Here is a 15681-nt window from a genome sequence, read left to right as displayed (position 1 = left end):
AATATAAAGTATATCAACCGACTGCCAACATAAACATAAATTAAAAGAATAGTTGTAAGTGAGTTTGAGAGTTGAAGATGATAAATGTGTTGAGAAAGGAAGAGACACCCTAAGGAAATTGCAACCAGGATAATTGTGAGAAAAACTACACAACATTTTGTCTCTCCTTTATTATTTATTTAATGAGTCATTATGTTTATATTTTTAAACAAATAGTAAATGATAGTTTTAATCGTGTGTGTAAAGTTGTATAGTAAGAGATAATGAGCTTTTAGAGGGGAAACTTTGCATGAGGTATTGACATGTGTCCCTAAAAAGAAAACTTTGCATAAGGTATTGACATGTGTTCATATGAGTTTTTTTTGTTATATATTTATTATTATTTATTTAATGAGTCATTATGTTTATATTTTTAAACAAATAGTAAAAGATAGTTTTAATCATGTGTGTAAGGTTGTATAGTAAGAGGTGATGAGTTATTGGATGAGAAATTTTGCATGAGGTATTGACATGTGTCCCTAAGTAGCAAATTTTGCATAAAATATTGACATGTGTCCCTATAGAAGTTTTTTTTGTTATATAGTAAATAGATAGAAGATATATGTTAAGCTTGAATAACTAAAAAATATGGCAAAAAGACTATTTCTAGAATTAGATTGGTTTGAACTTTCATCTAAGCACACCAATAAATATTGCATGACAATATATTGATCATAAACTTCATCTCTTTCCCTACAACAAGCAAAAATAAATAAATAATAGATTTAATAGCAATTTCAGTGTATAATGTTTTTTAATTACCATCTCTCAAATTTTGAAAAACTCAAAATCATTCCTAAAAATAAAGTGTGGGTCAAATTAGTCATTTTCAAGATCAAATCAGTCTCTATCAAGTGTTGTAAAATATGTTAGAAAAAACTAATTTAACCTACATTTTATTTTTTGGGGACTGTTTTGAGTTTTTCAATTTTTGAAGGGTCAAACTAGTAATGTTGAAAAACATAAAGGACTTAAATGAGTATTTACTCCAAAAAAAAAAAAAATATCAAATTCACTGATCAGCACCTGTATCAAGGGCTAAAATATCACTTTCTTAAAATCACAAAGTTTGTAAACTAATTGGTAGAATCCTCTCAAAATAACAAAGTGTTGAATATTTTCAACATATATACCAATAATCTCATTAAGCAATTAGTTTTTCACATGCTATGCAATTCTTTATTAAAAAACACAACTATCACATGCCTTAATAACAGGTCATTGTCATAATTATAAGATGACCAAGTTTTACACAATATGTGTCTTCCTTTTTCTTTTCTGGTGTTTCTAAACTTTCAACATAGGAACTTATGTACACCTAATATTTTCCAACATTGCCTTTCAATAACACTAAAGCCAGAGAGATTCAAGCTGGAATGAAACCTGTCATCAGCAACCTCCACTTGCAGGTTCAATTGAACTGAGTAACCCATTGCCTCTAAGTTGCATGCAATGATCTTCAGCATCAGCTTGGGCACAAATGATCACCACTGATAATCCATTGTAGTGTGCTTCTTGCATGATGTTAACTGCATTATCAACTGTCATTCCAGGGATAACCTTCATCAGTACTTGTACAACATATTCTCGTTTATTGTAGTCATCGTTGTGAAGCATTACTCGATATGGCGGTGCTGTTTTCCTCGACTTCCTGCACATCTTAGAAAAGCCAGAATAAATATTTACTTTTATTTAATTTTGTTCTGCAAAGGAAGAAATAGTTAAATAACCATAGAATATCTCGGGGGGAAAACAATTAGCATAACTGCAAAGTACAGCATATAAATCACTATAATGGATCTCCTAGATCCTTTTCATTAGGAAGGTTAAGGCATAAATTCATAAACAACCATCCATTCATATTTCTTACATTACTATCCTAATTATTTGAAGAGATAATTGAAAAGGGAAAAGAAAATTGTTTTAAATAATTGAATAACATATATACTCTTTCAGAAGATACTTTTACCAGTTTTAGGCTGGCTTTTATTGAAAATGGCCCTATAAGTTAAATCCATATCATAATAATAGGGATCCTATTGAAAAAATTCTCCGCAATTTCTGATTGTTCATTAGCAGATTTCTTCAAATCTTCAACAGTTTATATACATGTAAGCATTCTAATGAGAAACTCCTTGTTATTGCATTTAAACAAAAAAAGTTGGAAATCGAGTTTTGCCCGCTTAGAAAAACTTAATTAGAAGATAAACAGTGAAAACTTCTGCTTACTTCAAATCAAATTCAGATTCACGACCAGGGGTGACTTTTTCAATAACTGGCTTTTCCAGCAGTCCTCCCCCTTTACCAGGTCCTGTCGATACTAAAGCCATTGGAATGCAAAGGTTGGAGCATGGTCCTGTACAAAGAGAATATCTGTCCCCTGTAATGAAAATTTTCAATAACTATATATAATGTGAACAAGGTCTCATGGACACTAAAAAATTCCACTTACAAAAATAAATTGGGAAACAAACGATATATACTATTAGTCAGAAATAAAATAAACTTTCTACCACACATTGTGAACATTAACTAGGAATGAACATATAAAGGCATCGTGAGATATGCATAAATAAGAACAGATACAAGAATTTATGCACCATAAAAGTGGAATCGAATGGCCAAAAGCAAAATAAACTAAAGACATGGGGAAATATATAGTGCACTATGCTCTGAAATAACCACCACGAACTTTTAAATTTGTAAACTGTTCTAATTTTGAGAAAAATATAGTTCCTCTGCTCCTGTCATTCAGATCTAACAATCTGTCCTTTGCTTCTTCCAGTTACATAGGATAGGAATGAATGATAGGAAGTGCAAGAACTTGCACAGGGAGACGGGAAATGTGGCTTGGTAGATGCAGAACCTTAGACTTTGGCATTATATCCAAATCAAAGATTTTGCCAGTGTCTATTGATACAAGCTCGTCGGCAGAACTAACAGCTTCTATTAATCATCTCATCACGAATATACTTTTCAAGTTGTCATCAGATGACAGGTTTCTTGAAGAAATTAGTACTTTTAGTATTTTATAATTTATACTACTATTGAATTTTTTTATTCTGATGTGAATTATGGGAACAAATGAGATGTTCCCAAGAGCATTAGTCATTTTTTTAGGTGGCCCAATATATGAGGCTCCCACTTAGTGGGATGGGGAGGGTAAATGTACGCAGCCTTACCCCTGCAAGTGAGTGAAAGACTGTTTCTAGGATTTGAACCCATGACCTCATGGTCACTAAGCAACAACCTTACCATTGCGCCAAGCTCACTACATATACAAAATTTATTAAACAGACGAAACAATCTATTACAGCATTTCTCAGTCTAAGGGTTCAGTTAGCAATACGAAAGTTCATGCAAATGTATTAAAAAACCACATTGCAAACATTAATAAGCCCTGTCCATCAATTTGGATAAGCCACTAACATTAATCTTTTGCTAGGGAAATGATCCATCTGATTGATCCAAGTGAAACCTACTCATAACTACCATCACACACCACTTGTTCTTCCAAGTTCCAACTATATAAGAAATCGGTGTCTTCATACAATCATATTTTAATATAAGCTTGATGCAAAGATATCACAAAATCATCAGATTTTATTTCCTAGAGTACCACAAACGCAAGTTGTGATAAATTTTCCATTCTAGAATTGAGTGAAGACAATTTTATTCCCAATCAATTATACCACTCTAAGGGTTTATTTACATGACAAAATTACATAAAAGATTGTCTCTAACATTGGACTAGCAAGCCAATTCTAGTTTTAGCCCTATAGCTAGGCCCAAACAGCACGGAGGCTTCTTCTACGACCTCCCTGGGTCAGCTTCTGGTCAGTCGCTCACAGGTAAAACCTGAACTTGCGTAGCAAGCCGAAACACAGCTAAATGTGGACAGGAAAACAGGATCATCCGATCACGGAGATCCGGATTTCCACCAGGTAACGTTTTGGGCTCAAGTAAGGTGATATACACTCCCTCAACCCTATATAAGCCCCTTCATTCACCAAGTGCATGCATTCTAATCTCTTCTCTACACAATTCACACACCTTTCCATTTCATAATCGTTGAGACTAGTTTCTGAACTACCACTGTTTGCTAAAAAAATAAAAAATCATAGAGTGTAATATCTCTGCACCGATTGTGTACAAATTTATATATAGTAAATCATCCACCATTCATTTGAGTTACTTTTATTTAAAAGTCAATATGATTGAAAATGAACGATGATGATGCAGTGACGGTGTAAAATACTCATACACCCGTAGTCAACTAATTCGCCAAAAAAAACAAACTCTGGTAATGGGTGATTGAAAAGGGACACATGAAATATAAAAAATTTCAATAGGAAAAAAATTTGTGCAATAAACATGCAATATTTATAAAGGAATTTATTAAGTGAAGAAAAGAATGGAAATGTGAGAGATGAAAGGGAAAACCTGAGTTTGGGTTAAAGATGTGGTTAGGAGAGAGACTAATTCTGCCACAAATCGCACTCTTCATCTTTCTTTTGGTTTTCTTCTTCTTCTTCTTCTTCTTCTTCTTCTTCTATATTATGTATGATGAAGATGAATAAAACATGTGTGCCCTTACAAAAATGGAGAATTAGGAACAACAACAAAAAAAAAAGATGGAAAATTTAGGATTGAAACCGGTGGGTCGTGCAAATGACACGTGTTGTGATGTGTGATAATCAACCATCCAATTCTCTAACCTCATTTCTTTTGTTCGTTTGTCTCTTCATAAGGTATCTTAAGTTTTTTGTTTGAGAATAATATAAGATTTATATATAATTATTATTTCATTTATTATTTTTTAATAATCAATAATCTATATATATATATATATACTATTAATAAAGGGAAAACACAAAATAATCACTCATCATGGTGTAATTTGTGTTTTCCTATTTTGCCGTCAATATTTTTTTATTTCTACCAAAAAACCATATAATATTATTTTCTTATTTTAAAGTGTATTTAAAAATTGAATATTAGACCAAATTGAATAAATTCAGCAAAAATTATATTTGAATTTATAAAATACAAAACATACATTACAAACGATAAGAAAGTGAATTAACAGGCACGACAGTGCATGTCGACATGTCAACACGCTAGTAATGATAATATAAATAGTGGATCATACAAAATTGTTACTTTTTTCTCATTTTGTTGTTGGAGTCCATAATAAGTGTATTAATATAATGCATAGATAATATTAATTTTTTTATATTATGATTATTTTATCTATAATTTATTTTCAATTATTATTCACTTTTAAAATATAAGTAATATAAATAAGTGATGTATATAAATTTTTACACTCATACACTAAATATTATTGTTTGAGAAATAATAAAATAAAAATTAGCTTTTAGAAATTAAGTTAAATATTTGTCAAAGGGAAGACATTTTCTAACACAATATTCTCTTTTCTCTTTCTTAAACAATATTGTTACACGAGGAAAGAAAATGAAGAAAGGGTCTTCAATCAGTGACAAACTCAAAGAAGAAAACATTTACCAATGATAGGATAAAAAAATTAGTTTTTCTTGTTAGTGTTGATATTGTGAAGCCTCCCTTTTCTTTGAGACTATGTTTCCATCTTCATTTTTAATAATGAATCATACCTTCTCTATGGCAAAAACATTAGTTTTTCTTGTTCACTCTTTCTCCCTCTCTCTATGTGCTAGCTTGGAAGTTGGAACCATGGACTTAACGGTTTACTAAAATATTTCAATGTTTCATATTGTGGAAAATTATTCCCAAAAACAAGGAGTTGAAAAGTAATAACTTGTTTTTTCAGTAGACTTCTTTTCATTGTCCATTACTTGCTCTTGCTCACTCATAATCCAATCTCACACAGTATTTTTCCTTTTTCTTTGAAGGGACAACGTTTTGGTTATTGTAAAATAAGGCCTTATTTTCTTAAGGTCACCATGTCTATAAAAATGATATAGAGAAAATGTTAATAAATTAATTTTATATTAAATATAATATTTTAATTTATTTTTTATTTGGAAAATGGAATTTAAATAATATTTAATAAACCAGGGGATAATTTTGACATATATTCCCAAAAGTAGGTAAAATTAACTAAACAAACTTTTAACATATTCTCACAAATGTCTTCCATGAAAAATCATATTCAAACATATACTCCAATATATCTAGGAATGGTATGTAATAAAAGAGCGTGTCACTTTATGTGACATTTCTTCGGATCGATTGAAAAACATATTTAAGTGTAAAATTTAATAATAATATATTTTTCTTACCAATCAGAGAAAGTAACACATAAAGTAACACTTTTTTGGACAGAAGATAGACTCACTATTTAGGAATATAATTTCTCCCTATAGCTTTGTTGAGAGTGTGATTCTTATACTAGGAAATTCCTTCGCAAAAATGAAATTATTAAATTTTAATTGTCTATCTATACACTTTATTAACTATTCCCAGAAATTAAAATTAGTTAATAAAAATTAAAAGAAACAATTAAACCTGCTTAGTTTAACTTCTCCCAAAGCTTAATTATCCACCATACTCTTCATTGTTTTCTTCTTTTACTGTGGAAAACCCATTTGGGCCGAGCAAACTCCCTTTTGTAACCTCTTGAACACCTTGACCATAAAGTATAATTTTCCCCCCGAAACCTAGTAAGAAAGAAGAAGGTATTTTTTTTGTTTCATTGGAGACTAGCTCACTTATGTTGGGGTTTTCTCCATCATAAAATTCGAATTCTTGAACTTGGGTTATTGGAAAAACATGTATCACTTCAAGTGGGTTCTAAAAACACCCCATTTTGTTGTCCTGAATTATTGCTGCATCTAGTTCATAAAGTTTTACCGAATTTGTGAATTAACTTTCATTTCTTTGCATATATTTTACTACTGTTACTCTTAATTAGATACCTTATATCACACTTCTACTAGTGAATTTTTATAATGCTTTCAATATCTAATTGCTAAAGAAATGGGGAACAGAATGGCCTTAACATATTTTATGGACATATATCACTGATTGGCATAAACTAAATGTTGCGAATGGATTCAAGTGTACGTTCACAATGATATCAGAGTATTATTAAATAAAACTGTACCAAAATATAAGCATTATTAATAGCTTCTCCAAAATATAGCATGCTTCAGTTGTGGGGAAATAGCATGAAAATTGAGCTAACTCATGAAGCCTCCTCCTCCACCAATGTTATTGGTTCCTTGTGATGAAACTTGTCCTTGTGAAACCATTTGTGACCGCTGCCCAGGCCCTTGAACGTATCCTTGACCCATTCCCGCTCCAACCATTTGTTGCTGCTGAGGAAGTTGTTGTTGATGCTGCAGTTGCTGTAATTGCGGAAGTTGTTGTTGGGACTGCAGTTGTGAGAGTTGTTGCTGTTGAAGCTGTTGCTGCATTGGTTGAAGTTGCTGCTGTTGTAGCTGAGAAAGCTGCTGTTGCTGCTGCTGCTGCTGTTGTTGTTGCATCTGTGGAAGTTGTTGTTGCTGCTGTTGCTGCATCTGCGGAAGTTGCTGCTGCTGCTGCTGCTGCTGTTGCATCTGTGGGAGTTGCTGCTGCTGCATGTGAGGATGCTGTTGCTGTTGCTGTTGCAATTGTGGAAGATGTTGCTGTTGTGATTGCATCTGCTGTTGCTGTTGCATTTGTTGCTGTTGTTGACTGGATAATTGTGGCTTAAATACAACCATATCCTGTTTGCATTCGAAGGATTTGAGAAAAATAGACAAGTTATATAATCAATCCACAACATTATAATAAAAGCCTCAAAACTCAGCAACTAAATAATGTTACCCCGGGGAAAAGCATCCCAATCAAGCGGAAGGCTTTGTCAGAAACAGATAGTAGCAATGTCTGAGATGGTAATTGGATAACTGCACACTGAAAGTAAACAACAAAAGTCCCAGGTCACAAAAAATCCCAACCAGTAAAAAATGAAATCAATAGCCCTTGGGCACGCAGGCTTGAAAGTTTACGGGGGTATGATCTGACTATAGTTAGAACAAAGCTGAGATGAGAAGAAATGCACGGTACCACACCAAAATTTACAAATACTTTCATGGGCAGAAACTTGAACAGAAAACTTACCAGCTTCTTTTCCTGCAGCTGACCAAGAAAACCATGTGGATTCATTGCCCGAAAAACTAGGAAATCTGCCTTTCCAACATATTGCCTATTGTCACAGACACAGTTTTATAAAATTAGCATATCTATAGAACAAAGTGTCACAACAAATATACACCTACAGACACGAACAAATATAAGCAAGACAAAGTTAAACACAGAATAAGGACTGACTTGTTATTCATGTGGTCTTGAGATATAAGCCGAACTATTTGCATCACAGGGGGCCAGTTTGCTGCAAGTCTGATACCAATAAAAGTGGCATGTTAGCAAATATAACAAATATAGATCTTATAGATCTGTAAAGAGAGTTTGCCAAATCCATTATTTCATATCAAACACTCAAACTAAAAGTGACTTTCTCAACAAAGACAGTAGGCTTTACAAATAATTTTTTATCTTTACTAATAAAATGCTTTGATGGACTGGCATGCTAAACAACCATGTTGAACCTCACAATGTTCTATTTCACATGAATAAAATATATCCCAGGACAAGTTTAAAGGTTCAGAAAAGAAAAGAATATCCTAGGACAAGTTAAAGGCAGGTTGAGTTAGTAACATTTTTGAAACTCAAGTTTAAACATCAAAATCAACACTACACCAAAAAGAAAAGAAATCCAAGACAAAAGTGTTATATACGTCAACCACTTATAGTATTCTGTAGACTTCTTCTTAGAATAGATTCAGATAGCACAATTTCCAGAACTTACGTCTCAGAGGCAGAAAAATTCCTATAACCCTGCCACACAAAAAATATGAATCAGGTTTACACATTAAAGAACTTGCAAGTTGCCACAAAAGCACATATGTTGGTGTTGTTAAGAATGAAACTGGAAAGGCCATATAAGGATATGACTGACAACTGTTCCAATGTAAAGCAAAATAGAAATAAATAAATAAATGTTTATCATGCATTTGAGAACGTACTTCGAGTTTGGTGATGAATACAGGTTGTCCTTGTCTTTGCCCAGATAAGCTTCCCTGCATGAATTTCAATCACTGAAATTATAGAACTGATGCACAAGCTTGGTAGACAAATAAAAAAATGGCACGATTCCTCATGCTATCTAGCACGTCCAATTGTATTTGGCAATTTAAAATAATTTACTTGTAATTTAAACCAACAGAAAGCATAAATATAACAATTCTTTAGAAAATTGTTACTTAAAAAATTCACTCAATGTGTTTGGAAGTATAACTATGATGCCCTATTGGTGCCAAACAAAATGCAATTCTAATAAAAAATGGTGAAATGGTTTTCTTTAATGAAACATAATCACTTATTTCATACTAAGAAACAGAAACTCGGGAAAAGAAAAGGTAAATGCAGTAAAACCAAAATTTGTGGAGTGAACTTGTATTGAAGGAGGAAGTGAGCATACCTCCCAAACCTTCACATATTTGGACTGTTGTTGTGTAGATTGCATACCACTTGATCCCTGTTGTGGCAAAGTCATATTAGCTGCAGCGTTGTTCACAAGTGACTGCATACCTGATTGTGCTTGTTCAGACATTCCTGGAGTAGGAATCATTGTGCCATTCCCAGAAGAGACAACAGATGGACCAAGACCACCCATCACATTTTGGTTCATGTTAACTCCATTTTGCACCGTTTGGGCTCCTGAAAGGTTTCCTTGGCTCATACCTTGCACCTGTTGTCCCATACTAACAGCCGCTTGCAGGTTACCCGATGGTTGCGAAATCCCAATGCTTGAACTTCCAGACAATTTGGAAGTGGCTGAAGTTAATGAACCAAGACCCGGGTTTTGTCCAACCTGCGCAGGACCACTAAGAGGCCCAGAACTAGTTATTGATGTCATTCCAGACTGTCCAGATGAAAATACATTTTGAGCCACAGGTACAGAAGATGCCATCCCACTAGATATCATGTTTGACATGTGCATAGCAACAGGAGTCTGACCCATTGACTGAAGTCCCATGGAGGTTCCACCACTTAAGGCAGCAGAGTTTATTACCTGCCGTGCTTGAGACAGATTATTCAAAATGTTCACATTTGCTTGAGGTGGATTCACTGGCCGTATGGACTGCAACATTGACACTACAGGCTTTGTATCCTGCACATTTTCATTACTTGTGATTATATCTTGAGAAGTAGAAGCTGGAGAAGACGTCTGCAAGCTTGGAACTCCTTGACCAGTACTAGTAGCACGCGGAACTGACGAATTATGAGGAAAAGAAGGTCCAGCTACCATAGAACTTACGGGAACTGACTCCTGAAGAATTAGCATAAAAATACAGGATCATTTGAAGAATTGAATCATAAAAACTGAAACCAGCCCCCATATTTTAATGGAAGTCAGACACTCAATACTGTAGTCTTAAGGATTTAAGTTTACCACTTTTACAGTAGCAGATGGCACATTCCCAGAAGAAATTGGTTGCCGGTTTGCAATAGAGCCATTAACTAAAAATCCATAAAAAAATCATGTTAGTTTAATGAATCTTAAACCAGAAGATCAAAAGAATAATTAAGCCACTTAAACTTGTTATCAATTGATAACCAACTAAGCATGACAAACTAATACTCTAAAGCAACTACCTGACCATGAAATTTTCTAACTTTTTCAATCAAACAGACAAGATAGTATTTTCATATAGACAAAAAATGTAACCTATTAGTTTTCCTTTAAGATGTATAACAAAATAAGTCTTTCCACATTAATTGCTTCTGCAAAATTCAGGGCTGCAACTTATGTGCTATCGTGAAAATAGTTATAATAATAGAAGGGCACACATGACACGAGAACAAACGCTAAATATAAATGAGTCATGCAATTTATTTTATTGCAGTACCAGTACATGAAAATAATTAAAGAATTGTCTTTGATAAGGGATGCAAATAATGAATGTATAAACAACCTGATGACATTGAATTTGGGGGTGCCCCTGTTACTTGTGTAGTTGAGACGGTGTCTACTTTAACAGGACTCTGATTTGAGGGCAAACTTGTGATCCCAGAACGACTTAAAGCAGCACGGGCTTCCATGAAACTTTCTGATATCAAAATAAGGAAATGATTGTTTTTAACATCAACTGGTGGATCAGCTGCTCTACTGTTACGTTTTCCCTACAATACCAAAGGGATACAACCAGTATCACTAAAAGGTTCAATAGCAGAAGAAAAACACGAATGAGCTTCACTGGACTTAATTCAAAAAATGAAGGAAAAGAAAAAAGACAACACAATCCAAAACTCAATAACATCCACTTCTGCTTTTACTGATACAAACAACACCTTAACCCCAAAAAACAATAGTGTTGATGTGTTCTATATATAAATCAATTCAGTGCTGAAAATGGAAAGCAGTAGAGTGCAGTCTCTTAAAGAAAGTGGGTATTGGTGTTTGTTTAGAGATATATTGGAGTACTAGACACTGTGTGTTATACATGAAATAACACTTAACACCAACAACAACCAAGCCTTAGTCCTACTAGGTAGGGTCTAAAAATTTGAATTTCATCGTGTGAATGCGTAACAGTGTCAGTGTCCATATCCATGTCACATCTAGTGGTCAATGTCCATGCCACTTGGGAAAATACCAACCAATGAAGAATTTAAGTAAGGTGCTGAAAACCTTCAGCATCTAAGAATTAAATATATTCTCTGCAAAAAACATTTTCCTCACTTAAATTAGTAAGTGACAATGATTTTCTCTAGTCTCTACTATAGACTAACTTATTTTTTTCAATGCCAGTAAAGCAGCACACATTCAGAACTCAAATCAAAGATAATTTCAAACATTATGAGTTCACAGCTGAAGCTTTTTACAACTCCAAATTCAGCAATAAATTTTAAAAGATATAATTTTGAATTTTGTCAAACATGCTATTAGTTGATATCAGACAGCATGCTCTTAACATGTTTCATATGCCGCCTTTAAAAATAAACAACTAAAGACAAATTACTATTTTAGGAGAAGAGCGATGTGCATTCATACCGAATTGTAGATGGCTTTGACTTTGGGAAGTTGTTTTGCACAGATGACTGATAGAGACACAGAAAGCTGCATTCAGAAGATCAATTCAATTAACCATATAAGTGAATAAAGACTTGGAAACTTATTCAGTTCAAAACAAAGAAACAGATATAATACAATTAAAAAATAAATAAATAAAATGAAGAATACCTGAGGAAATGCTTTAGCAACAGCTTCAGCATCATATAAACGGCTAGCTGGGTCTAAGTCAATGCTTTCACTCTGCTCTAGATTCTGCAGTCGAGGAATATAAACTGGTGTCTGCAACGGATAAGGATTACTTGCAGAAACAAGGATACAATGCCTGTGCGTGTCCACATTCTGCTGATTTGGACCTCCACTTTGAGAATTTGGGAACATCTAAGCATTTTAACAATGTGGTGTGAGGCTCAAAATCCATCTCGGGGCTAAAGAGATGCCCATATAGTTTCTAACCAAAACTTTTAATTAGATACTTTAATTTAGAAGAACCTATCATAGTGTATGAAGAGGGTATAAATTTACAATAACACTGGGATAACCGAAAACTTCATGCAGCAAAGCTATCAAATGATGTGGTCCAAAACAAGTGCAGGGAGCTCTGGATATTACTTACATGAGTAGCAACATAAAGAAAAGCATACAAATTCAGCAAAATTGTAGCTTCAACAAAAATAGCATCAAAGAACAAAGTTCCAGCCCAAAGGTAACTATCAAGTATCAACCAAGGCTGCTAAACATTTGTCATAACTTGTAAGGTAGTTTTCTTTTATGCAAAGACATTGGCCAGCATCGACACATCTTTTACCCTTAGACTCACAATTTTCTTTAGGAGGATATCAAACAACTTAGTGAAATATCAAGTTTAAGGGAGTGTAAGTGCGGTAGGAAAAGAAGATAGAAGAAGTTAGATTAGTAATTTAGCATACTAACATAAGAGACCGATTTCCTATTTTGATTCCTTTTTTACTTGGAAAGTTAAAGCATACTTGCATGCTCTAAGAACTTACTAGGCCCAATTAAAAGACACCAACAAATTATCTATTCCGTAGCATTAGCAAAATACAATTATCTGATATGGTGGTGGGGACTCAACCATGATAGAATAAACCAAATTATTTTGTTTTTTAGCATTTACACATGTACAGTATAAATTATGTATATTTTTTCCCTAATCTTTGGTGTAGCAACCATCACACTGTCTTCTATCTTGCTATAGCGTTTTAGGGATCAGCTGCTATCCGGGATTTGACTACATAGATACAAAAATAAATACATCCAAGACACAAGAGTAAGAAAGTGAAATGTTAAAATAAATATAATGATCATAATGATGGTGGTGTAAAAGTAAAAACTACAAAGAGTCAGGATCAGACATGTATCAGATGAAAATTGAAAGAACCCATGCAAACAGGAAACTGAAGTACATCATGCATACCATAAGAGCTTCAGAAAGGCCTTCGGCAATTGCTGCATCATTAAAACCACCACCAGTAAAGGGTATAGCTGATAGCCATAAGAAGAAAACATCAGGGTCTCTTGTCCAGCCAGTCCGTTGCACGAGGCAACCTGCATCCAATCAAAAAATAATATACCATAAGATTAGTCGACTACACAGAAATTGAGAATCCAGGTACCATAAAATCCAAGATATTCTATTCTTCATAAATGATGATTGGTTAAATATTGTCCATCTTCGACTTGACTTTGAATTAAGGGCAGACAGGGGAACATAAACAGACAATTTGCTTAAATTTTGTATTTAGAAACTGTTATCTTGTTCCCTTTTCCTTTTTTCTATATCTAAATTTAAATGCAAAGCAGGTGTAAACTAAAAATAAATGAGCTGACATAGTGAAGCTGTAAAGACATTAGTTTTGAAGTTATGTTTTTCTTAAAGAACCATATTTTTTTAAAACAAAAAAGTCAACAACAACCAACCCATAATTTTTTAAATAAGAGAAAAATTCATTTAGACGAAGGGAAGATTACAAAGAGTCAAGAGGATAAGAGATCATCCTTACAAAATTAAAAATGAGGACAACCAAAGAGTAAAAAATAAATAAATCAAATCTGTTCAATCTCTCAACATTTCTGTCAGAGATTCCCTTTAAAAAAGCACAAGCTTCACACCAAATAGAATGCAAGTGTCTAATTGTATCCTAAAGAAGTGGCTCCTCCAAATAAAACTCCTTGAGTGTGCAAGAATTAAACTGACATGATCTTAAATAGTACGGCAAAAGAAAACTATGCAAAACTATTACCAGAATAACATCCATGAGTATTATAGGTGACTAAGGCAAACTCGATGTTGGAAGCAGAAGGCTTCTGCAAAAGAAAGGGGAAAGAAAAATTAATAGATGAACCACAAGACCATCATAAGGCAAGATAGAAACAATATCATATGAACTAGTATGGTTTCAACAAACTCGCATATGATAACTGTCAACAATGAGATAACAAACTTAATTCTTTTATTAAATAATAAATAAGTCAGATATGAATATGCCATGGAACCAAAGACATGCACACTGGTTGTATAAACAACTACATTATTAAATGAAAACTTTTGATAAGGGGAAATAAATGAAAATCTAGCACAATTCCATTGCTTTTCTTTAAGGCAAGGAAGCACGGATACAAGACGAGCCACAAATACGATACAACACGAGCCACAAATACAATACAACACAGACACTGGGATACGGTGAAAGAAATATAAAATGCTATAAGATACGGTTAGAAGTGTCAAAAAATGTCTAATACAGATACAAGTAATGTCACACGGACACCGCGAGAATTGTGAAGTGGCTGTGCTTCCTTGCTCTAAACATAAATAAGAGGTATTCACCCGATATGATATAAGACAAAAGATTGCAACATTTTCAGATAGCATAGATTGAAATGAGACTTCAGGTAATAATATTTGCTTTCAAATTTGCCAACAATTGCAATTTCTCATCAAAGTAAAAAAAAATGTATACCTGCCCAGTTGAATCAATCCCACCAAAACACCTGTATGAATAGCACAATTAGGTCAAATTTGTCACCATCTATGATACGGTTTCCACAAAAAGGCAACACTTTATGATCCTTTTAATCAATACTAATAACAAAAAATAAGCTTAATTTCTGTAAAGTACCAAAATTGAACCCTCAAACAACAACAAAAAACCCTAATTTTGATCATTACATAAAATTGGAGTAGGAAATAGGTAAAAGAGAATAGAAGATGAACCTGATGATCTTATCAAGATAATCCATGAGAATGGTGTCCCAATAGGGTCCCATAGCGGCGGTGCTTTCCACCGCCACGATGAGTTGTTTCTCCGCCATCTTCAGATTTGTATTATCGTTGATAATGAAGAGAATGAAGTAGTAGAAGTATTATATATTTAATATATGATATATGATTTATGATTATGATATATGATGAAGATGTGAGAGATGGAAAAGGTGTGTGTGATTTTAGAAGGAAGGTGTATTCAAAGTTTCAAACCATTACCAAATCTTAGTTCATC

The 15681-nt window shown here is 33.5% G+C and overlaps 2 protein-coding genes across 3 annotated transcripts; both read right to left on the bottom strand.

Moving 5' to 3' along the window:
- LOC109355732 (ATP-dependent Clp protease adapter protein CLPS1, chloroplastic-like) lies at window positions 1166-4612 on the bottom strand. 2 transcript variants are annotated; one of them, XM_019598927.1, is made up of 4 exons: window positions 4483-4612; window positions 2269-2419; window positions 1416-1690; window positions 1166-1363 (listed from the first exon to the last, which is right to left on the bottom strand). In XM_019598927.1, the coding sequence occupies exons 1-3, from the start codon at window positions 4544-4546 to the stop codon at window positions 1429-1431; spliced, it is 477 nt and encodes a 158-aa protein (XP_019454472.1). In that variant the 5' UTR covers window positions 4547-4612; the 3' UTR covers window positions 1166-1363; window positions 1416-1428. The 2 variants fall into 2 exon arrangements, with proteins under 2 accessions (XP_019454472.1, XP_019454471.1); XM_019598926.1 differs by having other exon boundaries at window positions 1166-1690.
- LOC109357002 (mediator of RNA polymerase II transcription subunit 25-like) lies at window positions 7022-15681 on the bottom strand. The gene is made up of 15 exons (XM_019600677.1): window positions 15399-15681; window positions 15145-15175; window positions 14425-14488; window positions 13599-13729; window positions 12332-12541; window positions 12143-12208; window positions 11064-11271; window positions 10541-10608; window positions 9566-10417; window positions 9111-9164; window positions 8894-8922; window positions 8356-8424; window positions 8146-8230; window positions 7852-7938; window positions 7022-7751 (listed from the first exon to the last, which is right to left on the bottom strand). Exons 1-15 carry the CDS (start codon window positions 15494-15496, stop codon window positions 7224-7226), a joined length of 2580 nt encoding a protein of 859 aa, XP_019456222.1. The 5' UTR covers window positions 15497-15681; the 3' UTR covers window positions 7022-7223.

The sequence above is a fragment of the Lupinus angustifolius genome, chromosome LG09, assembly GCF_001865875.1.
Source record: "Lupinus angustifolius cultivar Tanjil chromosome LG09, LupAngTanjil_v1.0, whole genome shotgun sequence".
Lineage (NCBI taxonomy): Eukaryota > Viridiplantae > Streptophyta > Magnoliopsida > Fabales > Fabaceae > Lupinus > Lupinus angustifolius.
This window is presented reverse-complemented; position numbering and strand designations above follow the sequence as displayed.

Excerpts from the sequence above, each read along its gene's own strand:
- LOC109355732 (XM_019598926.1), bottom strand. The coding sequence starts at position 4,546 with ATGAAGAGTGCGATTTGTGGCAGAATTAGTCTCTCTCCTAACCACATC. Across the intron at positions 2,420-4,482 it reads CATCTTTAACCCAAACTCAG|GGGACAGATATTCTCTTTGT; the intron begins GTTTTCCCTTTC and ends TTTTCATTACAG. Across the intron at positions 1,691-2,268 it reads GAATCTGAATTTGATTTGAA|GAAGTCGAGGAAAACAGCAC; the intron begins GTAAGCAGAAGT and ends TAAGATGTGCAG.
- LOC109357002 (XM_019600677.1), bottom strand. The coding sequence starts at position 15,496 with ATGGCGGAGAAACAACTCATCGTGGCGGTGGAAAGCACCGCCGCTATG. Across the intron at positions 12,542-13,598 it reads GCCTTTCTGAAGCTCTTATG|ATGTTCCCAAATTCTCAAAG; the intron begins GTATGCATGATG and ends TAAAATGCTTAG. Across the intron at positions 12,209-12,331 it reads TTGCTAAAGCATTTCCTCAG|CTTTCTGTGTCTCTATCAGT; the intron begins GTATTCTTCATT and ends TTCTGAATGCAG.